Source organism: Emydura macquarii, unplaced genomic scaffold (assembly GCF_026122565.2).
Source record: "Emydura macquarii macquarii isolate MOO-44397 ecotype Brisbane River unplaced genomic scaffold, CSIRO-AGI_Emac_v2 contig_1644, whole genome shotgun sequence".
Lineage (NCBI taxonomy): Eukaryota > Metazoa > Chordata > Testudines > Chelidae > Emydura > Emydura macquarii.
The window spans coordinates 23,399,818-23,426,127 of NW_027131781.1; the positions used below are offsets into that span (position 1 = coordinate 23,399,818).

The following is a 26,310-nucleotide window of genomic DNA, read 5'->3' on the forward strand; positions in this document are numbered from 1 at the left end:
ATGTTTTGTGTTTTATATGGCACTTGGAATTTGATTGAGATCACAATGTCTGTTTAAATTCAAGCCAATTTTGAGTAGCAAAAGTAAAAAAAAAAAAAAAAAAAACCACCAAAGAACCCAAAGATTTGTACATTGTGCATGTGTTTTAAATAATCACTAATATCTCTTCAAAAGCTGACAAACTAATTTTGTTTTGTAAACTTTTGCCTTCAAATCTTCTCTTTTGTATCAGGTGCCAGTCCAAAGCAAAGTTTTACAGCTATGCTGTAAATCCCCGAAAAATGGGTTTTATAAAGGGAAGGCTAACACAACATGAAGTGAAGCAGTGATTCTGGATTCTGCAAGATGATACTCCTTAATAAAAGTTTATGTATTTTAGGCCCCTCTTAATCTGCAAACCAAGTTTTATTTTGCTTTATATTATGCACGCTGTTAATCTTCTCTTGATTGTGACTTATTAGAGAATTCTTTTGCCAATTGCACAAAAATGGCTCTTGTTTTTCAGCTGAGATAAAGAGCCTGCTCATAGGCATAACCATTTAAGAAAGTAAAGATGTACTTGCTCAGAGGCAACGCTTTTCTGAAGCAAGAGGTGACCACCTGAAGTTAATCAGGGAAGACATCCCTGAGAGGAATGGGTAGCAGGTGTTACAAATTAGGCATAGTGGAAGGAGGGCTACTATTTATAAAAGGGGAGCACTTCTATAAGGAATCACATTGACTGTCCTGAGGAAAGAGGGAGAAAAAAAATAACTCATTTATTTTATCACCTTTTCTTTAGATGGGGTTGAAGCATTTGAAAGCTTTTCTGAATGCAATATTGTCATCTTTGAATTCATGGCTGTGCTTAGTTGGAGATTGGTTATGAATATTCCATAAAACAAATGTATGCTTGATGTTATAGAGAGGTTACAGAGGGCTGTAAAAGGAAGTAAGGAGCCCTGCCTGCTGGTAAGTTTAATAGGGAGAGCAGAACATAACCTTGTCTTGCCAAATAGTGTGAATATCAGTGCCATTTCACAAGCCTTACACAGCTCATCCCAGAACTTCTAGTTTGTGCATCTTAGGCTGACCCCAGTTGTTTGTTTCCCTTTCACTTGGTTGCCAGCTGGGATCAGGAAGATCAGCATCATGACCTGGAGGTCCCTTCCCCTGGAATTTACTGAAGGATTCTTCCACTACCTTGCCTCTAGCTTTTCTACCCTGCTTAATCCCCCATCTAGCTGCCTCCCACACCCAAAAAATAAATCCGGCTAAGGGAAGGCACCCCCAATCCATCCATATTTCTTTGAGGTGCAATTGGCTGTTTTGCTATTCTTTGAGACTTTTCAAAGATTGCAAATAGTCCATTCTGGTGCCTACTGCTACAGGATAAAGTTTGTGTAGGAAGCCCATTTCTTATAAAATGTCAACTCGACTGAGTTAGGAGAGAGCAGCTCCAAATAAGTATCCTGAAAAAGGCTGAATGGAAACAACTAATTGGGTACTCTGATAATACCAGTAGGGAAACCAAGTCATCCAACACATCATACATGTTTGTAAAACCATCACAGAAGATCATTCAAGAAAAGAGTATGGGTTGTAGCCTAGGAGGGGGAAGGATGATAGACATTTTATCATGATATTCTAGACTGGGATAATGTTTGTACTTGGGAATCTGACTGTCACCTGTATATTAGCACCTGGAATGCAAATCATTTCAGTATTGGGCTTTTCACCTTTTGTCTCATGTTTAACCCTGAATAGCCAAACAGCCTGCTGGAGCACTGCACCTGATATCAAAACCCTTTAGAATAGTTGGTTATTCAGTGATATGTACAGCTTTACAAGTGAAAGCATACATGCTTAGATGTTAAAAGGCCAACAGTTATTTGGTCTACTAATCAAATGAATTTCTGCTGAAATAATTTCATTGTACCATTAGACATCCTTTGTTACATTAATAATGGATTATACGGGCTTGTGGCAAAACCTCTGTGGTGTGTGCATGTGTGTGGGTCCTTATTTCATCATATACTGAGGAAACCTAGCAGAGAACAGGAAGATATCATTGTAACTTGTAAATTAATATAGCCATTATACTGACCCATTTTCAACTTGTAAAAAAGGATTTTTATGTATTTTTCTAAAGTTAGTTTGTCCTGTGTGCACAGTAACAACTAAACTTTTCATAATAGCTTTATCTACAGATATCAAAAGTCTTAATTTAATACATCATTTCAGTGTAGATCCGAGCTGCACAAAAATCCAATAATTCATAGTTAGAGTTCACATGGTGTGTTGGGTTGTAGCTTTAGCTAAGTCATCTTTACAGTTTTCTAACAGGAAACTTTTTAAATTTAGGATTTCATATATTGATACGAGCTGTGATTATTTTTAATGTCCTGCTTCTGAAACATGAAAGACATACGTATTTGGAAGTCACTGTGCTCAGAAAAGTACATCAAAATAGTGCAAACTTTTTTCTTTTCCTCCCCTCATCCCCATTTCTTTAAAAAAACAAAACAAAACAAAAAAATCAGTTCTGTACAAGTGAGGGTGTTAGAATCCACTCCTACTAGGATTTGACACATTATTACTTTGAAACCAGTATGAGTCAACATTTGGAAGAAGTGAGGAATCTTCCTCTTAGTCAGTGTTGGGGAGAAGCAGCAGCACCTCAATTCTAAAAACACACTGACATAGTGCAGTGGGTCAACACAAGATATAGTGCAGTGGGTCTTGCATTTTTAAATATGACTGTGCTAAAGATACAGAGGTTGTAAATTGATGCAAAAGTAGAGCTTGAGATACTATATTGGTATATTTATACTCTTGAGTTTTAAAATACTAAAACTCAGCTGGCAGAAAAGCTATATAATAATTAAAAAGTCAGCTTCTCATGCCCACATCTCGTAATCATAAAGAAAAGCAGGTTACCCAAAAATTTAAAAGTAGGATGAATACCCCTTTAGCTGCTCCTCTCCTGACACTTCTCAGTTCCATATAAAGCTGCTTTCTTTGTATAATCATGCAAAGGAAAAAGCGCAAATTATTCCTTTCATAATGTAGCAAAAAGATGTAATGGGAGGGGGAACTGTAATCACAGTATTTAGTAATGAATTCCCAGAATTCAGTATGCAAGGCAAAAATACCTCACCCTGGGGGATGAGCACAAGACAAGCTGAGCCAGCAAAACCTCAGGGATCGGACACCAACATCAGCAGGGTTCTGCTTCTAGAAGCCTATAACAGCATTTGCAGTCTTACCACTTAGGGTACCAGTGCGGGAAACCAACCATCACACTGGAGACAGGGAGGTATTCATTTAAAAATAACTATTGATTGGATGCTTTCAAGTAATTTAAATGCAGAATAAACACAAAAACATTATGCCTCCCTTCCCATATTTATTTCCCCCCAAAAAACTGTCTTTTGATTTGGACTCTTCTAAAAGCTACTTACTGTGATATTTCCCCCCCGCTCTTCTCGCCCCCCCCCCCCCTCCCAAACCTCCCCTTTTCTTTGGAATAGAAATATCCACAATAGCAGGTTCTGCTTGGGTTTACATATTGAGTAGACAGCTGATGTAGTACTGAAAAAAGCTTTAGTATAAAGAGAGGAGGGAGGAATATGTTGAGATCTCAGTATTTCTCAGTGTTAATGTTAATTAAGGAGAATAGTAAAACTAAATATCTGTTATTTTGTTTATGATGTTGCAGCACTTTAGTATTTAGTACCCTAGGTAGCTGTTCTTTACTCCAGTGAGCTAGATTAGCCTGATTACACTGGCAGGGTGCAATTGATGGATGACTGTCATTATCTTCTCAAACCTGCATGACACTTAGGTATAGAGGATGATAATTAAATTTTCAAGAGACTACACTGAGATTATAAGATTTGAGCATTTTTTAAAAAAATGACTGTTTTGCAATCCATGCTTTTATTTCAAATTGAGCAAAAAAAAAGTGTTCAAGACTTCATGTAACAATTTTTTTTTTCTTTTGAGATGTTCCCATCCACCTCCCATAAATATATATGGTCAAATGTATTGGTAATGGTTTGAAACTGTACAGGTTAGCACAATATATTTAATGAAACCTTGTCTGAGACAAAACACTAGAGGATCATAATTAATGTCTCATTTTCTGCCAGTTGCTATTGATTACTCATTCAAGGTCCCTTTGTTCTCAAAATGGAAACAACTGTATTTCACATTACTATCTAATGAGATTCTCAGGATAGGATTCTTTAACAACATGCTGATAATTGCGAACATATCCCTAGAATTTAAATTTAAAATGAATTTACATCACAATATAATTTCACAAAAATCAGTGTTTTCCAAATTCAGAGCTTATTGTGGTCTGTTTTTGTACATTTGTCAAAAATCAGAAAATTGAATAGAGTTAAAAATACAACATTACATTTCTTAGTTATTTATTTTGACTTGACTGTGATGAATGGCATGTGACTCAAGCTCGAAAGCTTGTCTCTCTCACCAACAGAAATTGTCTAATAAAAGATACTACCTCACCCACCTTGTCTCTCTCAACAGGACTGCCAGTTTAGTGGAGCTTGACTGTCCTCTTTATCACCACATTTTATTAAATTATACACAAAAATACTAAGATGTGTGTGAGTTAAGGTTGCATACTTAACACACAACCCCCCAAGTAATAAAATGAAAACTCAAGGCATCTAACAGCATGTGCCTTCGCTTCCTGCACCCAAAAACAAATATCTTGTGGCTAGGGATAGACAAGACATCAAAAACTTAACTCTGCCCCAGTGAAGATTTCCCCCACTCCCAGCAACATAAACATATCAAAGTTCTCCACTTTACTATCTGTTCTGCATGCTTCTGGAAACCATTCATTCATGTTAGGAAAGTGGTTGCTGTACCAGCAGCTCTTACTTCTTAATGGGTCCTGATCTCTCTGTTAATCTTGTTCTTCATCAGCTAACCAAGGCACATAAGGATTCAGTTAAGACATCATTAACACATTCATTTTCTTTTTGTTAATTAACAAAATAAGTACATAACCCCAAAAGTACTCACCTAATTCTTAGTACTTTTTTTGACTTTCTAGTGTTTAATTTTTCAACTAGAAGGGCCTGAAAAAAGAGACTCAAAATGTGAACTATTTGGGGAGGAGGAATTTTAATTGATTAGATTTCAGAGACTATTTAGGTAACTTTCTTAAAACTCCTGAAAAAATTCAAGATGTTGTGGATTACATGCTGAAAATTTCAGTCATATTCTCTTTTTTTTTTTTTTTGTATTAAAGTTTAAAGTCCCATTTCATGTGAAAAACAGATTACAGTCTTAACTATGGCATTGCAATGGCTTTGCCATAATGAAATATTTATAACAGGATAAATTCTGGCCTCCTTTTCACCCACGCACCCCTTGGTAGTCGGCTAGTAAGTAGAGTGAGCTTGTGCAATTGTACCTGGGGCATAATTTTGCTTTGTGTAGCCAAGACTAGAAACTTAGATTGTGCTTAATAACATTAGCTAAAAACACAACAATAAAATCAATATGATTAGGTAGTGAGGTACATAATGCCAAATGTCCATGACCACACTATATGGTTTTGTTCCAGGAGTCTAAGATCTCCACGGGGTTATTACTGATTTGATTTAAGTACATTAATAGCGGGCAACTGCACGAGTGCCACCAGTCCATTACCAGGCCAAACGATCTCCTGTTCTCAAGTAAGATCTTCAGAGTTTGATGTCCAGAGACTTTGTCTCTGAGGTGGGCAACATGATCAAAAAGGGCCAGCTGGCGGTGGCCAGTGATGACTCTTGAAGCCAGTTCTCAATTATACATGCCTAATACGGATAGTCAAACCGTTTTATACCCAGTCATGGCTGCTTGCAACACATATGGAAATATTTCCAGCCTGCTGATGTTTTGTTTAAGCAACATCCATGTTTCAGATCCATATCATTGATTTGTAAGTAGGCATGTTCAATAAATCTGTACTTTTTCTATATAGTTTCACCTTCTTTTGATTGCAGGTCCTTCATGGCTGAGGCTGCTAAACCAGTTTTCCTTAGGATATATCTGGTTGGCTGTGCATATTTGATAACATTTTACTGCCTAGATAGATGAAGTCATCCACTACTTCTACAGTTTGTCCAGAAGCACAGATGTCTTGTATCACAATTTTTGTGCTAACGTTGTGGATTTTTGTGTCTGCCTGAGAAACGCTCAGCCCCAGGGCTGCATCATGCTGAAAGCTCTCTAGTGCATCTTTGAGATTGTTTGTGTCCTGACCAAAGAGGTCAATGACATCCGCATAATCCAGGTCAGTAGAGAAGTTGAATCGACAGTTATACTGATATTAGCATATATGTATTCAAGAAACCAATCCATTGCACAGCTGAACAGGACTGAGGCCAGGTTACATCACTTGTAGCATTTTAGTCCAGGATGGCATCTATGGAGCCTTCTCAGATGCTTGTGTTTATGGCTCTCCAGGCAAATTCTACATCACCAAAGAAAGCACCAAGTACTTCAGATTTGTTTTATTCTGTGACAGAGTACTTGTGCTGGATTTTCACAGATGTTATGCATTATGTGTCATAACAGGCTCAGTCTTATGTTAAAATCAACGAGTAAGTTTAGCAACATTTTAGCAACACGGAGATGATGGTTGGTATTTGGCAGGGCTTCTGCACCTTGGTAAACCTCATAAAACTTTAATATATTATGATTCTGGCCAATACATGGTTTAGCTCCTTCCTTGTCTGGCCATCATTGGATATCCAGGTGTCTTGATAGATTCAAAGCACCTAAACCAACTGCCAGTGATAGTAATGTTGTGAAAAGTGCAAAAGGAGAGTAATCTCAGAGTTGTCATTTATTGTTCCAGAGCAAAATGGCTCAAGAATAGTTTTGAAGCCATTTCTGATGCAACTTTAAGTGGTGTTCATATCTCTGAGTATAACAAGTTCATCATGCAGTGGAACAGATTGTATCACTTTGCTAGCTGCTGATAGAATTCATCATTACTATCATATGGTGCTTCCTCGATGGGAGCATAGGCTATAATGATGGACCGCTTCCCATGGCAATGCCTCAACCTGGCGTATAGCAGTCCATCAGAAACAATGTGCCATATTGTGAGTGTTTTATTAAAAGGTGGCCAGAGGATGAATGCCACCCTGTTTATATGCCTAGTTCCTCCAGAGTACAGTAGATTTGTGTTCTCCACAAATTGTTGACAAGTATTCTTGAGTTTCACCTTGGTTATTCTAGCAATTTCAACATCATGTTTTTCCATCTCTGGGACTACCAAAAGATGGCACCCAGCTTTGTTTTCGATTAGTATATTCCAGGTGGCAAACCTGGTGGATTTTCTCAAGTCAATCATGGACATCATAGGCAGTATGGAGTTTGGCCTAAAGAGTGGACCAGGTTTCATTGATAGTGGTAGGGCAGCAGTATTTGCTGCGCTACTTCAGGGTGTGGTCACCCCTGCCAATGCAAGCCTTGTTTCTGGTTGTTTCTGACCAGTAGTATCTGATAAGGGCTCCTGCTAAGGGTGTTATGAGCTAAGGCCAACAGTGGACCCAACAAAGAAGGGAAAAATATTCCACAAATGGTGATAAAGGTGGATGAGCTACGACCTCAGATAAATCTGCTATGTGCAGAAGGGTTTCTGGGAAGAGGGTTGGTGTTCCCAAATAAAATCACCACTCTACATCTCCCCTGTTCCAAGAACAAAGAGCTAATCAAAGGGCATCCAATGAAACATGATTAGCTAATGTATTTAAACTAAAATGTTTTTTAACACTGAGACAAACAGGATGGTACCCTCAAAAATGTATATGGTCATGGTGAGCCATAGAGGAGAGCCTTCAGTCGTAGGCAACAAGCGAACACATTTTTACACTAACATTAAAAGATGTGCTAGTTAAAAAAAGTGCTAGTTAAAAAATGTTAGCTAACACATTTTTAAGCATTACCTGATTTCCTGGTCTAGGTATAACCGAAATCTTTGAGAGCCTTCAGAGAATATAGTGCAGAGAAATTTAAAACACTTGTTAAACCAGATTTTCTTTTTCATAAATTATGCTATGAAAAGTTGAAGAACTGTTCACTGGAGTGTTAGAATTATTTATTTGCACTCTGCTGAAAACCATCCTCAGAGCTTATGGAAAGCAGAATGCTACGTCACAATCAGATTGTGTCAACAGAATTTTGGAGGTCTATAGAAGTAAGAAAGAATGATCTTTTAAAAAATAGTAGGGATATTTTTTTCCTACTCCCGTTCCCAAAACGTGTGGAAGAATCCAGTTTTAAAACCATTTGAAAATATATGCTGAATACCTCACTTCAAAAAGCAAACAAACAAAATATTTACTGCTCACAAAATCATCAAGTTTTTAATTAGGAATATAGTTAATTGGCTTCAGTTAATATGCGAGTTGAAGCTAACTAAATATATATTTTGGTACATGTAAGAGTTGTTATACAAAACAAACCTATTTGTATTATGAAAATAGACAAAATACACATACGTGTGTGTCGTTTTTAATTTATTTATTTTATTATTCATTGCTGTGTGTTGAAGAGGTAGTGATTCTTTATTTCATTCTTCTGCAGCATATTTTGCCAAGTCAACCTTTCCCCTAGAATGCTTTTCCACCAGCTGGTGAGCGCTGTAGCACCTTTACCTCTTGGGGCAGGTCACATTGATTCCAATGAGGCCATCATCAAAGCTGTTTCCTGGATTAGATTGAAGGGTGGATGCAGAAAAGCAGTGCAGCTGAGCGTATTCTCCCTGCCTCCATAACCAGTCATTTGTCTCTTTGGTATTAGGGTTGTTCTGTCACTTGCTTGACTGAAATAAAAACCTTTTCTTTTTTCTGGTTAATATCTACTACAAACCATTAGAAAAATTCTTTTACATTAATTGTCTTGTTTACTTACAAGATTGGTAATTTTTTGAGTGTGTAATTCAGAAAGGCAGATACTGAACAATGATGTTTATCTGTGATGACACCGATCCAGGCAGTGTTAGCCAGTGTTTCAGGAGGATAACTAGCCATTGATTATTTCTTAGTAATTGGATACATGTTTAGCAGATGAGGTTCTAGCTGACTGCGGACTTGAACATTCTGTATTAAGAACGTTAAGAACTAAGATATGTATCATCTCAGTGAACTAATGCCTGTGAAGAGACCTGAAGCAGTTAGCCCAGAGGAACGTAATACTGATAATACAAAGCTTCTTTACTAGTCACTGTATCCTCAGTAGTATTTATGTATTCCTTTCTTCATGAGATGCCCTTAGGACAGGATCAGTCATAGTCAATATTGCTTCTCAATTGGTTCAGACAGGCAGAAAAGTCAATAAGATGAGCTAATGACGTCTATTTTTATTTTACTGTGGCAGACAGAGAAAAAACTATAGTTTAACCAGTTGTGCTTAGTATGCCTCACTCAGTTGCAGTAACATCAGAAGAATGTAGTTGGGAGAATAACTCTAGTCTATAGCATAGATTTACAAATTAACCTGGGCTGCTATTAGATTTGTACACAATATGCTATATATTCTGAGACTTGCTAGGTGCAAGTCCTGTGATTATTCCATTGATTGTTGTGTCAGATTAGCTCTAAACTCTGTGGCTAGACTCCTAGGTATTGTAGCATGTCAGTACTGGAGCCACTGCCTAACATTTCTGCTTCAGTGTAAAATAAATGCAATAACAAACCAAAAGAGGGGATTCTTTTAGTTGTATTATAATACTGAAATAATGAAGAGTGGAATGCCTCAACATTTATTTCATGTCCCTCCAGAAATAATCAGGTTATAGTAAAACTTAGGAGGTAAGCAAAGGTGGCAGGGAGGGCTTGGTGTGTTTGACAGCTAGAAAGATTGAGGGTTGTAGCTTTCATGAATGGAGACTGACAGTTGGGAGGGATATAGGCATCTGTCTTTGGGGAATAACTTGGCAAAAGTGAATAAGTGGAAAAGAGAATTTCCGTTCTCATTGTTTTGTTCCTTCACGTGTTTTCTCCTAAGGTGTCTGAAACTAAGCATCCACTTCTCACTGTATGGGTAGAGAATGTCCATATGGACAATTTCCAGCAGCATCTCCTGTTGCCTTGTGAAGGAGATGACCTTTTGGGATTCCCCTTTTAGCTAGGGTCCCAAAAGATGTCATGTAAGTTAGTGTCATTACCCAATGTCAGTTGCTGAAATGCTCCCATCTCCGTCTGACTGCTCTTATGACAGACAAGATGGGTGAGGTAATATCTTTTACTGGACCAACTGCTGTTGGTGAGAGAGACAAGCTTTCGACCTACACATAGTTTCCCAGACCTGAGGAAAAGCTCTGTGTAGATCAAAAGCTTGTCTCTCTCAGAAGTTGGTCCAATAAAATGTATTACCTCACCCACCTTGTCTCTCTAATATCCTGGGACCGACAAGGCTACAAAAACACTGCATGCTCTTATGACTGACATTTTCTTGTTCCCTGCCCTTGAGACGGTTAAATACTGACTGGAATCTTTCCCCTGCTTTATCTGGCAAACTCAGAGGTTTTTGCAAAATAGGAGGATAGTTTCTTCCAAAGCCACATATTCCTGCACTGGAGGTAAATTCTGCAGCCCTTTGAGCAACCTTGGAATAGGCACACTACTTATCACTGACTGGTTTTCATCTGTTCCTTTAAATGATTTTAGGTGGGAAGCGCTAACTTGCATACCCAAACTAAGTTCCCTCTATGGTAGTCATGCCTAGCAGCTTTGATAACTCAGTAGCACTGCAGAACAATGAGGTATATGTATGTATTTAGCAAAGGCAAAATTGACAGGTTTTTGAAGATGACCTGAAAAGAGAAATTAAATTGCTTCATTCCCTTTTTGCTGCTTTATTATGTGTAAAGACAGCCTTAAAATTATTATAAGAAAAAAAAATCATGTATGTGTTTTGAATGAGTAATTCAGGCCTTGTCTACCTTGCTTTTCTCGGAAGAGTCTCTAGACAGAGTAGAGAACTAGTAGGATTATGTCATCATAGATATGAAGAATGTGAAATCTGATTGAGTGGGGAAGCTATTTTAATTCAGGCTGCTTTAAAACTTTTTGGGGTTTTTTGTTGTTTGCTTGCTTGCTTGCTTGCTTGCTTGCTTGCTTTTTGTTAATACTTACTTAACTCAAATGCCCTGTAAACTGCTGGAAGAGAAGATATGTAATAAATGTTTAACATCTCTGCACCCTCCAACAAAAACAGGGAAAATCAGACTTGCAGTTCCTGAAGTTAATAAGGTTAAAAAAAGCCACAGCCTTGTCTCCCCTTGTCCCTTTTTATTTTTAAAGTAAAACTTTCAGGCTTTATTTATTCATTCATCATAAAGAAGCAAAGAAGATGGTACCCAGCAGCTGAGGGCAAGGGGTTGCAAAGGTGGTCTGGTATCAAGCTTTGTATCAGCACAAAACCACATGGAGTTGTTATCCCTTACACTATGAAATCCACACACCACAGTTAATTCTGACTGCTTTTCAGCACTAGAGCGATGCACAGCAAATAGAGAGGGGCTGAGGAACTAGCTCCTTTGAGTGCCTATCAGTAATCTTGGGTAACTGGCAGCCTTTCAGAGGTTGCAGAAGTCAAGACAGAAAAGATGAAGATGTGGATGATAGTATCAACAACTTAAACAGAAAGAAAAGGACAAACCTTGGAAATTTTAAGAGGAAGAGGTAGCAAGATTTGGATGTGGGACCTGAATCTGTGGACTAGTGAGAGGGCAGAGTTGAAGAGAACACACACAGGTTTCAGGTCTGAGTGACAGAGTGGATTTGTTAGTATGACATAGAAAAAGTTATCCTTCAAGTGATTGCTCATGTCCATTCCAATATAGGTGAGTGCACGCCACTGTGAATGGTTCCCGGAACTTTTTTCCCCTTAGCAGACCCCATAGGATCGGCTCTGGGGCCCCCTGGAGTCCCGAGCACATGCCGCGGTATATTAGGCACTGCCGACCCTACAACCCCTCAGTTCCTTCTTTCCGCCCATGATGGTTACTGGAATGACTCTTGCTCTTCGCAAGTACCATTCCCCTTTGTTGAACTGTGTTGTTATTACCTAATATAGTTAAGTAGTTGTTAAGCACTGTTAAATAGTGTTAGTTTAGAGAGATCGATTAGAAGCCCCGAAGGGCTTAGGGTGGCTGGGCCATGCCCGGGTAACCTGGGTTTAAGCCGTGCGTCTCCTGCAGGAAGGCTTTCCTGCTCAGTGACCCCCATGAACGCTGCCTTAGGTGTTTGGGGGAAGAGCATAGAAAGGAGAAGTGCAAAATCTGCAGGACTTTCAAACCTAGGACTCAAAAGGACAGAGCTATCGGGTTGAAAGCCCTGCTTAGGAAGGCAGTGCTCTGACCGGCCTCCAAGTCAACCGGCTTCACCTCGGCACTGAGTGTATCCTCGGTGCAGAGTGCACCTCTGGCATAGACTTCGACCCGGCACCGAGGAACGTCTTCGGCGCACAATAAAAAGCAGCAGCAGTACACAGTGCATGGACGCTCCCCTGCGCCACCGGAAAGGGCTGGGTTGAGCGGGGAGATGCACGAGCCACGGCCCATTGAGTCCTCTCCGGGGCCCACATCTCCGGGCACAGAGCCTATCATGACTCAAGGGAGTGGAGTACTGCCTTTGCTGGTGCCGTCAACACTGGAGGTGTTCCAGGTGGCAAGAGCCTTGATGGCCTTGCCCACGCCTCCCCGCCCCCCCCTCCAGAGGGAGAGAGGGCCGGTGTCCCTGGGCAAGCCCGCAATGCGTCCCTCCTGAAGGGCGGTGGAGACCCCCAGCTGGGGTGGAAGAGTCTCCCGCCAGATGGCCATTCGGGGTAGAGTAAGAACGCTCCCCTAGCAGCAGCTCCAAGGTTGCCTCGTCGAGCAGATCTTCCCCTTGGCACTGAGGCCAGTCCCCGATGCTGGAGGTGGCACGCAGAAGGTGGCACCATTTAGGGTACGCTGTTTGATGCGGGGACAGCTCCAGCACCGAAGAGGTGGTGCAGCACCCGTTCGCCGTCCTGGAGCTCAGCATCGGGGAGCTCATGGCGCAGGAACAGGTCGCCTCAAACAGCAGGTCACCGGTGTCGGACCCGGTACCAAGAAGCTCCCGGTGGCACCGCTCCCGGTCCCTGAGCAAGGGGCAACGAAAGTCGTTGGGGCCGAGACACCGGTCATCAGCATTGAGCTCTTGGGAGCGCGCATCGACTCGCCAGCACCGGTCGAAGAGACGAAGACGATCCTTGGCATCATCCTTGTCGGCAGCATCAAGAGGGCGGTCTCTGACATAGAATGACACCAAGGATTGGAAAAGGGTTCGGCAGCACCGCTCTAGCAGCTTGGGGTCCCGGAAAAATTGGGATTCCCGGAGGGACAGCCGACGCCCTCATGATGCACCTCTGCCGGTACAGCAACCAGCCCCCTGCTGGCCACAGGGGCAGTGGCAGCAGCAATGGCCTTGTTGGGGCCCATGGGGCATCCAGATGGGGCCAGGGCCACAGTCAGTACTGTCGGCAGGTGTTCAGTCTGTGCCCCCCGCATTGGAAAAGGGGCGTTGGGACCATTCCTCGGATGAGGAATCGGACCCAGGGGAGGGACCCTCTACGGGGCCCTGTAGTCAGAGGGGGTACCAGCCGCAGGCTGCGCCTTGGCAGTCCTCCTCCTCCTTCCCAGACGAGGCAGCCTCCAGGGACCACATGGTGCTGCTGAGAGACTTCAGGGCGCATCAGGAGCTGCTCAAAAGGGTGGCCTCTAACCTAAACCTGGAGATTAATGAATTAGAGGAGGAAGAGGATACCCTCTTCAATGTGCTGGGAGCAGATGCCCCAGCAAGGGTTGCCCTTCCCATACATGACAGGGTCGTTAAAATTGCTAAGACCCTGTGGCAAACCCCTGCCTTGGTCGCCCCTACCTCTAAGGGCTGAGAAAAACTACTATATTCCAGCCGAGGGGTTTGAGTTCCTATTCACCCACCCGGCCCCAGGAACCCTGATGGTGGATGTGGCCAACCAAAGAGATAGACAAGGCCATCAGGAGTCCACTCCCAAAAACAAGGACAATAAGAAACTGGACTTGTTTGGGAGGAAGGTGTATTCAACAGCAGCCCTACAGTTTAAGATTGCAAACCACCAGGCCCTGCTGGGCAGGTACAATTTCAATTTCTGGGACTCCCTTAGGCGGTTTACTGAGGCCCTGCTCTTCGCCACGATCCTGGATGGAGGGATCATAGTGGCTAGGGCAGCCCTGCAAACGTCCAGCGATGCCGCAGACTCGGCAAGCAGGGCAATGGCCTCCACCATCGCCATGAGGCGCTGCTTGTGGCTGCAGTCTTCGGGGCTGTTGCAGGAGGTGCAGCAGTCCATCCAGGACCTCCCCTTTGACGGGGTGGGCCTGTTTTCCGACTGCACAGATGCTAAGCCGCATGGTCTTAAAGACTCTACAGTCATGCTCTGCTCCCTGGGCCTGTACACGCCCAAGGCTTCCAAGCGGCAGTCGCGGCCCCCAAGTGCAGCAACAACCAAGGCCCCCGCCTAGGCCGTTCCAGCCCCAAAGGGGCAGGGACAGAAACAGAGGGTTTAGAAGGCGTAATCAACCCCCTAGCTTGTCCTTGGCCTCCCAGCAAGGGCCCTCCAAAGGGTCTGGTAATCGGAAGGGGCAATTTTGATGGTGCGCCAGAGGGTGGCACCCCTACCTTCTCCCTGGATCTGCCCCGCTCCTTCCTGGACAGATTAAGGCCCTTCTGCGCTGAATGGGCAAGCATCACGTCGGATCGTTGGGTCCTCAGGATAGTTCTTCGAGGCTATGCCCTGAAATTTACATCACCTTCCTCCAATAGCTCCCCCCCTCCATCCCTCTTCAGGGACCCCTCTCACAAGCAACTCCTCCTGCAGGAGGTGGTCACCCTCCTCAACCAGAGAGCGGTGGAAATGGTTCCCCAAGACAAAAGGGGAAGGAGGTCCTATTTGAGGTACTTCCTCATTTCCAAGGTGAAGGGGGGTCTGAGACCCATATTAGACCTGCGTCACCTAAACAAATACATCAAGCGACTCAAGTTTCGCATGGTCTCCCTAGCCTCCATTATCCTTTCTCTGGATCCAGGAGATTGGTATGCCGCCCTCGACCTGAAGGACGCATACTTCCATGTGTCTATCCTCCCCAACCACAGGCGTTGCCTTCGTTTCACGGTGGCTGGTTCCCACTGCCAGTTTACAGCCCTGCCCTTTGGTCTCTCATTGGCCCACAGGATTTTCACCAAATGCATGGCGATAGTGGATGCCCACCTGAGATGCAGAGGTGTTCAGATCTTCCCTTACCTGGACGATTGGTTAATCAGGGACAGGTCCAGGTCCCATGTGCAGGATAGTGTCACCCTCACTTGCACTATGAGCAGAAGTCCATACTAACCCCAGTGCAGCAAATAGAATTCATCAGGGCCACCTTGGACGCTTCCCAAGCCAGAGCCTTTCTCCCTCAGCCATGGTTCAAGGCCATGGCCTCGATCATCGCCCAGCTGCACCGGTACCCCACAACAACAGCTAGGCACTGCCTCCAGCTGTTAGGCCACATGGCGGCCTGCACATATGTAGTGAGGTTTGCTCGCCTGAGGCTTCGGCCGCTTCAGGCATGGCTGGCCTCTGTATATATGCCGAGCAGACACCCCTTCGACAGGGTGGTCATGGTTCCCCCACTGGTCCTAGCCTCTCTGGACTGGTGGTGGACTCCCAGGGTAGAGATGATGGGCGTCCCATTCAGAGACTTGGTTCCATCAGTCATCCTAATTTCAGACGCCTTGGGTGTGGGATCAGGAGCCCACATCAGCACCAACCTGAGCACTCAGGATCTGGGCGGAGGAGGAAAAACGCCTGCACATCAATATAAAGGAGCTCAGGGCCATTCGATTAGTGTGCAAAGTGTTCCTCCAATTCCTGACAGGCAGGGTGGTGCAGGTGCTGACGGACAACACCGCAGCCATGTTTTATATAAACAAGCAGGGGAGAACGCGCTCCTCGGCTCTCTGTCGGGAGGCCATCCACCTGTGGGACCTTGCCGTGAGGCACGACTTTCACTTATCTGCCTCTCACCTCCTGGGTGTGAGTAACGATGAGGCGGATCGTCTCAGCAGGTCGTTTCTACCTCGCCACGACTGGTTGTTGCACCCAGAGGTCGTGACTTTGATCTTCCACGGGTGGGGTGTTCCCCAACTGGACCTGTTCGCATCGTCCTGGAACAAGAAGTGTCCGAGGTTCTGCTTGCTCCGGGGTCGTGAGCCGGGATCAATATCCGATGTGTTCCTCATCAAATGGATGGGGACTCACATGTACGCGTTTCCACCCATTCCGCTCCTGCCCAAAGTCCTCTTGAAAATCAAGAGAGATAGGGCGGATGTGATACTCATCGCTCCAGCCTGGTCGAGACAGCATTGGTTCAGCATGCTGATGGACCTGTCGACTGCCCTGCCCATGGAGCTCCCGAGATCACACGACCTTCTCTCCCAGAACCACAGTCGACTGCTGCACCCGGACCTGGACTCCCTGCACCTCGCGACCAGGAGGCTCTGTGGCTGATGGAGGGGGAGAGAGTCTGTGCAGGTCCAACTAGTTCTGCTGGGCAGCAGAAAACCTTCAACACAGGATGTGTATCAGGCTAAGTGGAGGCGATTTACTTGCTGGGCGGAGTCCCGGGGTATTCCACTGAGCCTCTCTCCTATCCAGGCTATCCTGGAGTACCTGCTCCAGCTAAAACTACAGGGTCTGCTGTTGGCCCCCCTGAGTGTCCTCCTGGCGCCATTTCAGCCTTCCATCAGCCGCTAGAAGGGAGATCCCTGTTCTCCCATCCCATGTCGGTTAGGTTCCTTAAGGGGGTGAAGAAGCTTTATCTGCAGGTCTGTGACCCGGTGTCTCCCTGGGATCTCAACATCATCCTCTCTAGAGTCACGGGGCCCCCCTTTGAACCCATGGCTTCTTGCCCTCTGCTCATCCTTTCATGGAAGGTAGCCTTCCTGGTGGCCATTACCTTGGCTAGAAGGGTCTCTGAGATTAGGGCCTTGACCTTGGAGCTCCCTTATACTGTTTTCTACAAGGATAAGGTGCAGTTTGAGACTGCATCCAGCCTTCCTGCCCAAGGTGGTTTCCCAATTCCATTATAACCAAGACATTTTTCTCCCCGTGTTTTTCCCCAAACCACACGGTTCAGAGGAGGAGCAGAAATGGCATTTGTTGGACGTGAAACGAGTACTCACCTACTACATTGAGAGGACAAAGCCGTTCCGGAAATCGACGCAGCTCTTTGTCGCAGTGGCGGACTGGATGAAAGGATCACCTGTCTCTGCCCAGCGCATCGCCGCGTGGATCACATCCTGCATCAAGTGCTGCTACGAGCAGGCAGATGTGCCGCTTCCGGATGTCATGACAGTGCACTCAACCAGAGCTCAGGCCTCCTCTGCGGCCTTCCTGGAGAGAGTGCCCCTGCAGGACATCTGCAAGGCCGCCACCTGGTCGTCGGTGCATACCTTCATGTCCCACTACACCATCGTTCAGCAGGCGAGAGAGGATGTGGGATTCGGCAGAGCTGTGCTGAGGGCAGCTCACCGGTAACTCCTGTCCACCTCCAAGGTATTGCTTTTTAATCACCTATATTGGAATGGACATGAGCAATCACTTGAAGGAGAAAACAAGGTTACTTACCAGTAACTGTTGTTCTTCGAGATGTGTTGCTCATGTCCATTCCACAACATGCCCTCTGTCCCCTCTGTTGGAGTTGGCAGAAAGAAGGGACTGAGGGGCCGTAGGGTCGGCTGTGCCTCATATACTGCGGTATGTGTGCAGGACTCCAGTGGGCACCAGAGCCGACCCTACGGGGTCTGCTAAGGGGAAAAAAGGTGTGGGAACCGTGCATGGTGGCGTGCACACACCTATAGTGGAATGGATATGAGCAACACATCTCGAAGAACATCAGTTACTGGTAAGTAACCCTGTTTTACAGACAGAGGGGGATTAGAGAGCAGTTAGGAGGAAAGAAAAGGGGCTAATTCAGTCCTAGCACTGATAAAGTAAAGTGTTGTACTTGGCATGGCTTCAGGGTGGGAACAAAGGTGGCTGTAACTTGTGCAGCAAGGAGCCATTCTGGCTGTTGGGGATCACTAGAGAACAGCAGTGCTGTACTTACTCCGCTCTTTTCCCAGTCCTGATGGGATGCAAAGGTAAGGTGGCATAGACCCACTGTATTGGCTCTAAATCAATAAGAGCAGGTTCAGTGGAGTGGTCAGAGTGGAAGTCAGATAGGCTGGGGTCAAGGATGGAATTGGAGGAAAGGAATAGTGAGGCATCTAACACACCTTTTGATGAGATGTGAATATTAAGCCAGTTGGTTTTCACATCACTAAATCTGATTTGAGAAGATTTTGAATGTTGTAGACATCTATATATTGAATTGTTTGTCACCTGATTTGGGAGGTTGCTAAAAATCAAAGCTAAGTTTTAGCGCCAGTAAAAAACACTGCTGCTTGGGAAACTAGGGTAGCTGCATTTTTTTTAATGTTTAATAATAAAATATTTTCAGAATTTCCTGTCACTTGTTGTCCTGCAACTCAATTATCAGATATTGTTAGCACAGTTTAAGCCTAGGCAAACAATACTAAGTTGTCCTAATACCAGGGAGCATGCTTTTAGCATCTCGTCTTTGTATCTGCATAATTATTCTTGATGATGATTTTATCCCAAATTAGATTACTATAATAAACGTAAAGCTATAAAACACAAAGTAAATTGGTTGGGTCTGCAGCAGGCTTCAGATGATGATCCAGCATGAAGAAAAGGAGCAAAGAACCTATGGAAGAGATGCTAGTTCAGAGTTGCCATTAAGGTATATTACAGATGCCAAATTGTAATGTAAGAGGGAATGTAATGTAATGTAATGTATGAGGGAAAGATGTGTGAGGTATTCAGTGTTACTGTTGTAGAGAATGGACTTCTGTTCAGTAACCGTATATTTACATTCTAGAGAGCACCCTGAGTTTCACTCTGAGCTTTGGGTTTGTTTCAACCTATAGCTACAGAGCTAAGTATGGTTTCCAACTTAAATGGCAAAGCCCTCCGCAGCGACCAAAGATTTGGGTTAGTGATGAAACCTAAAACCAGGCAAGAGCAACATTAAAATGATGCTTTTATAAATGACTCTCTTCCTCATGTGTAAACCTGATCTACACTTACCGGGCGATTCGGCAGCAGTCGACGGGAGTTACGCAAGCTACATACATCTTCACTGCTTCGCACAGATGGGAACCGCATTCCTGTTGATGCAGTGCTATGCCACTTGAGGGGGTGGTTTTATTGTGTCGACTTCTGGATTGACTGATCAGGTCTTCACTCACTGCTAAGTCGATCCAGATAGGTTGATCTGGCAGAAGCGACTTTGCTGCCGTCAGTGTAGACAATACCCTAAGGAATTGCTTATAAAATTTTCACCATTATTGACTATTCCACACATTACATGTAATAAGTGTATATTTTGTCTTTTATGTTTTAGATTGCTCTTCAGAGCAATTTCTCTGTGTGTGTGTGTGTGTGTGTGTGTGTGTGTGTGTGTGTGTGTGTGTGTGTGTGTGTGTGTGTGTGTGTGTGTGTGTGTGTGTGTGTGTGTGTGTGTGTGTGTGTGTGTGTGTGTGTGTGTGTGTGTGTGTGTGTATTCACCAGTGTGTGCGTACTAAATCTGAATAATAAATCCTAATCTCACACTGTGGATAGGGTTATTTTTTAACAGTTGAATCCATGTTTATATTATATTACAAATTAAGCAAATAAAATATAATTTTCTTTACAGCATAATATGATGTATTAGTAGACAGACCTTTTAAGTGGAAGTAAGTCCTTTTCCAAGACTCACAGCCAAATTTCTTTTGTCCTTTAAAATTGGGCTGTGGGCCTCTTTGCTATTGCAAAAGTTACATTCTCTGAATAATAATATTAAATATTTAAAAAATAAAAATTTCTTTGAACTTTTAAGACCTTGATTGAAAATTGAATAAATGGCTGTAACTGCCAAGGGCAACTAGTATAATTAATAATTCATTAACAACATAATTTGAAGCTTAGTAATTACAGTAATTTGCTTTTCATTGTTTATTTTACAGTCCAGTCTCCTTCGATCAGATATGGGGCTTGGAAGCCCTAGCCAGTTGTCATCCTCAGGAAAACCTGGAACACCATATTACCCATTTTCTGCTGCAAATCCACGCCGAAGAGCACTCCATGACTCATCAGCTCTTGGTCAGTAATGTGGACTATTAGACCTTTAACACTGATGCACTTTTCATATCTGACCTTATTTTAGACAATATCTTTTTTATATGTTGCAAATTTTCAGGGCAATGTATGCTACTTGGGATAGCTAAATAAGAGATCATACAAAATAAAGTGTAATTTTGTTTGAGACATTGATTTGAGTTCAGCACTGATCAGTATTGCTTAAAAAAATCTTAATTGAGTAAGCAGCAATGACAGATGAAGTAGCTGAGTGCCCTTAACCCAGGCCATCATTAACTCCTAGAAATGCCTGACCCTGAGGTCATTGCCATTATACACTGTGAAAATGTAACGGGAAGAACAATCATCCTTTTTTATGCTTGAAGTTACTCTATTCAGGGTGATCTAGAGTTCAGTGTAGTTGGTTTAAGGATCCCGGTAATTTTTTTTGCAGTTAAAGACAGTACAGCAATCAAAAGGAAAACGAGACTTCTATTTACTGTATACCATCAGATGCATAACTAGATTTGTTATATTGTTAGCAAAATCTGCTGCAAGGGAGTTTTTTTAAGATTTGTCACAAGTAAATAATATTATGTACATCGTATTCTGGAGTTGCTCTGAGATAAATGGACCTTCATGCGCATTTTATTGCTAGTCACTAACAGAACATCTGACTGCTGCAAGTTGTAAGGTCTTTGTATCAGCTATACAGTCCAGTTCTCAGTCATTTATATTCCTTTAGGATTTAAATGCTCTTTAGTTCTCAAAGTATCCAAAGTAATGTAAAGTCCAAGTTGAAAATGTTTCATTTTGTATGAATGCACTAATTTTTTTAATAAGCTTTTAAAAAAATCCCCTCATCTGATTTTCTATTTTGGAAAATTTTCACAAACTCTAGTTTTCATTTGTAGGTTACTGAAATTCCTGTGGTTATCTGCTTTATTTCTGCACATTTCTGGCTCCTCTTCCTGTGCGCTACTTTTACCTACATACCTCAAATGAAGATGTATTTAGACTACATATTATATGTAACTTAACTGTTCTTAATTTTCCAATATAAACCATTGTTTATCCACAGAAACTTCATGAAATGAGACATCTTTTCTTGTAGTTTTAGCAGTTTATAGAAATTATCCATTTGTGTGACTTATTGAAATAGATACTGAATATATTTGAAATAATGTTTTTCATGTTTTAAATTGGAAACAGCAGACTTTTTAGAATTATCCTTTAAAAAAAATAATTATAACTAAGTCCTGTTTGTCCATTTCTGACATTCAAACTCATTCCCCAAGATAATTACCATTTAGTTTTGGGGTGTCTTTTTTTGCGCAGTACTTTTTATCAAATTAACAGATGCGAACTGTTAGTAATGAAACCTGCAAAGTTCTCCAGGATGTGGCTGAGAACAGGAACATCTAAAGAGAGCGTTGTATTGCTTGGACAATCAATACAACACCTTGAGAGGTGGCTGGCTGGGTGCTAGAACCAGTGTGTTGGACAGTTATGCTGTAGACTGAGGGCTTGTCTACAGTGCCCCACAGTTCAGACCAAAGTGTTGCACTGTGACTTCCCCATGTGGATGCTGCAGATGCAAACTAAAAGGTTGCTAGTTCACATTAATGTAATCCTCTTCAGATTACTGCCTACCCCTGAAAATCAAGTTAATGTGACCATGGCACAATTTTAGAAAAGGGCACAAATGTGTAGACATAGCCACAGTTTCAGTCCTGGGTCTAATCTTTACTCCTTTGCTTACTGAATCAGCAGTGACAGAATGGTGTAGAATCAGTATGCTTGGATGTTGAGTGGGACAAGTGCCCAGTTTACATATAATTGTCCTCTGGACAGGTCTGGAACGACACTGAATGTGAAGTGAGACATTAGAGATGTGTGAAACATTCATAGTGGGACCTCCAACCATGTCAAGCTAGTCTAGTTTTAGGTGCTGTTACAAATCTAACATTTAGGGTGAATTATGATTTTATGTGGAAACTATATAAAATTGGGTAGTTTCACAGGTTTTTATTTAAGATTAGGCCTAACTTGGTGTTTTCAGAGGAATTTCACTCCAGTTTCTGGTGCTTGTTAAAAGGCAAAAATCAAGGGGCATAAACCTTTGCAAATCTGTAGTGGAGTCCTTTTGCCCTTGCTAGAACTGGGTGGCTGTAACTCAAGACCTGAGAATGTGTGGATGTAAAGTAGGGGTGCTCTTCCTCAACCCAGGGCCCACCTCCCTGAAAAATGTATGCAATAATTTTAGGAAATACAGTGTAAACACTTCTGAACTGCAGTTTTTCTGTAACAAGAATAAGCGGTACATACCATAGTAGAGGTATCCTAGGCAGAAATGAGGGATAGAAAATAAACTTGTTTATATTATCTTTCGGTTCGTGAACTTTCTCACCTTTATTACACATTGGAAGGAGAAGATACTTTTCAGCTTGCTACATCCAAATGTTAAATTCACTATTGTAATTCTAAATCAAGATGGAAGAGTTTGTTTTGTAATATGATTGAAAACTGGATGAATCCAAAGTACAAATGATGAGCTCATCACATCAATTATTTATTGGGTAGGACCCATAATGCCAGTAAACCTAATTTGCACATTACTTATAGTGGTTGAGTTAAATTTTATTTTGTGGATTTTTTCCAGTTCTTAACATATGCAGCTGGCTGGCTTCCCTGGTGACATGGAAGTCAGTTGTTGGTGGAGAGAAGTGGGTGCCATATTTCCAACTTTCCAAATGTTCTGAAAGATTGTTTGGATGTCTTGGTGACTTGTGAAAAGTGTTGACTAGTTAGTTAATCAGCTTCACTGTTGCTGGTAGGTGAGGTGCTGCAATAAACTGGCATGTGAATGTTGTAATCCATTTAGATGAAGTTACTGTTTTAAAAGCCACAATTTGGCTTAATTTGAATTTTAATGTACCATAGATGTGTTTGCAATTCTAATTTTACCAAGAACACAAATAGGGGATTCATTTATGTCCACAGTCAATCCACCTTCCACCTCATACACTTTACAGGCCACTGTTTAGTGAATGCATTAGGGTATTGATGTACCTAACAGTGTTGTTGTTCTCAGGGGTGACTGCCTTTCCGCGAGGAGAATCCCCTGAGATCAAAGGTAATGTGAGCAAGGCATGGTTGTAGAAAAGGGCACAAATGTGTTACTCATTGTAACCTTGTGGTATTGTGTGTAAGGCACCTTTCATTGATAAAGGGGAAAAGATTCATAAAACTAGAAAACGGGGAATGTATTGGGAGGGAGGGAGAGGGGGAGAATAACCAGTTGTTTAGTGTGGCTGTTCATTCTTTTTAATCCTTTCTAACCCAGCATAGCTGATGAAATGTGTTTATTTCTGTGTGCAGATCCTTTACAGACAAAGAAAGTAAGAAAGGTGCCCCCTGGTTTGCCTTCTTCTGTAAGTACTGAATTTTTAACTTCTAGTAAACAAATTGGGCTCAAAGCGCACTGTTTACTTGACATACAAATCTTTTAAGTTATCATTAGGAAGGCTTTATCTAGTGACCAGAAACAGCCAGGCTATTTGGGAGCAGTTCCTAAGATCTAAATACTCATTTGATGTGTAGTTTTTAGATTTTGTAGCAATGGTTTGTACCTCACTCATATGCACTTACCCACTTGTCCCTGTCATTTGAATTCCCCTCTTGGGAAGAGAGCAGGGCCAGGAGCTGTCAAAGAAGATCTCCTGTACAGGTCTTTTGATGTTTAATTAGTCATTATGTTGCTGAACAGGAGGACAGACAGAGATTAATAGCTGAGAATCTTAGAAATTTACATTTGTAATAATCCCAATGGAGCTGAAGACATTAAGATTCGGAGGACATGTACAGCTCAGCTTGCCTCAGTAGGACTGAGGTTATTAATATGCATAAATCACCAAGTCAGATGTTCATTGTGAAGCCCTGGTGGATTTTAAAGCCTTCATTAAGCTTTTCCTAACTTCTGCCTAGCATCAGGAAGGCTTTCAAGCAACTAGTTTGTTGATCCCTCTTTGCTCGAAAATTTATCCTTTGAGAATAAAGGGCTTTGATGAAGAAGGTTGGAAGGGTTTTGGTGGAAAAATCATTAATGGCTGTGATAATCTAATGCTATAGGGGTGTTTTGTGGTATTAAATATGCTTTATTCTGTAAAGGAAAGAAAATTGTTTATTAAATGAATCTGCATTTAAAAATCCACGTGAAGTGAAAAATCCCTAGTGAAGTGAAGGAAGGATTTTTCCCCCCTGTTCAGAACAAACAAGAAGGGAGGGGAGAGAAGCTCAACTGCCTTGCGGGGTACATCTCTTTGTTGTGTAAATGGATGTTGGGCTTTTATTTGGCAGTACTTAACACACGGGTGCAGGTGCAGTTGGATGAGTCATAACTCAAAGCCGTACGGGCTGAATAGAAAACAATACTGAACAGGCAACAGTAATACAGTAGGAGCAAAAGGGTCTGATCTTTTTATTTTATTTTATTTTGTATTAAATCTGAAGTATAGATGGTGTCTTCTAGTTGTGTGTCCCTCTCCCACTTCCCACCTTCACTATGATACACAAAAACCTGAATCTGAAATCCCATTTTAACCATACTTCCAGATGGAACTGAGATAGTTTAGACAGCCTGGGGCAGCTGTGCTCTGAACCTGCAGCCTACCTGGAAGCCAGGATTGCAGCTGCAGGCACTCTTAAAAGCTTTTGCTTGCATAAGCACTTGGGCCCCACTAGAGGCTGAATAGCTGCTTGATAAACAAAATGAACACAATGCCTCAAATCATTATTCCCGAGGCCAGGAATATTTTTTTTCAGCAGCAGCTAAAAATAGTTTGGCAATTTACATTTTAACAGTTGTGTGTTATGCAGGGGTGTCTTTACAGTTAACAGATGATTTCTTCTAGATTAACAAAAATATATTTAAAAAAAACAGAGTAGCTAAAACATGTAACTGTGCAATTTTCATGTAATTTATTACTATAATTGTAGGAGAGTCATAAAAGTTAAATTACATATTAATATTTAGTAGCATTGGCCAGGTAAACAGATCATATTAGTGAATGAAAAATTCATCTAATTTCTCTTACACAATACTAATGTTAAGAAGCAGTATGTTTTTAATGTTTATTTCATTTTTCATCTTCTAAATGAAGAAACAGGACAGCAAAAGACTGATTTTTTTATTAAACACTGAACAAACCTCAGTGATGGAGAGAGAAAGCAGATACTGAGAGTCAGTATGCAGGCGGTATATTTTGTAAAACCATTGTTTTTATGTATTTTAATGGTTATAGTCCTGATTGTAGCCTCTGAGCAATATGATGCCAAATTTAAACAAAAACTCTGATTTTTTAATATAAGGTACATTGTCTTTGGTGGGAGATTGAACAAAATTAAATTTTACTGACTATTACAGAAATTTGTGACGTTTTGAAATTCTGAGGCAAGAATTAAGGATAAGGTACACCAGCATAATTATTTGTAATGTGCCATGGTAACAAGTCAGATTGGAAGCCATAGGAAGATATTTTTAATTGAGTTTCTAAAAGAATGATTCTCTCTAATATTTTCTAGTTATAATGAATTTAATATAAGCATAGATGCTTCTTAGAACTTTAACTTTCTAGGTAATTTTCATTTAATTGGAAAACTAATGATGCTCTTTTAGAAAGATAAGGATTTTTTAATGAATGATCTTCCTATGGTTTTTAAAAATATTTTTTCTCTTGGCTTTTGCTTTGTGATGGACATCCCATGTCAGGCGTTTTCCAGAACTATTTGTTTTGAGATGAATTTTTCAACTTGTTCTTGATTGTGTCATATTAGTAAAAAACAAGCTATCTAGAAAATTAGATGAACACCTCCAACATTTTGGTGAGTGATAACTGAAACTTAAATCTGAATTAATCTAGTTTTGCTTGTATCCCTTTTGTATTCACTTTCTGCAGGCATTAAAGCGTTTGAGTTTTATTTGCAAGAATGTTTGCAGAAAGTGAATTTTAAGCTTTCATGCTCCAGAACAATACTGGAAACAGTATATTTTAGATGAAT

At 41.9% G+C, this 26,310-nt stretch overlaps 1 protein-coding gene across 24 annotated transcripts in view; it reads left to right on the plus strand.

Annotated features, from left to right (window-relative positions):
- Positions 1 to 26,310, plus strand: part of TCF12 (transcription factor 12) — a 273,293-nt gene that overhangs the window by 187,292 nt on the left and 59,691 nt on the right. For 15 of the 24 annotated variants that reach the window (XM_067555900.1, XM_067555916.1, XM_067555903.1 and 12 more), the window contains 3 exons: positions 20,139 to 20,274; positions 23,345 to 23,386; positions 23,632 to 23,684. In XM_067555900.1, the coding sequence (XP_067412001.1) occupies positions 20,139 to 20,274; positions 23,345 to 23,386; positions 23,632 to 23,684 (231 nt within the window). Of the gene's footprint in view, positions 1 to 18,759; positions 18,872 to 20,138; positions 20,275 to 23,344; positions 23,387 to 23,631; positions 23,685 to 26,310 lie in introns of those variants that run through there. The other 9 variants (XM_067555907.1, XM_067555913.1, XM_067555914.1 and 6 more) reach the window with 2 other exon arrangements.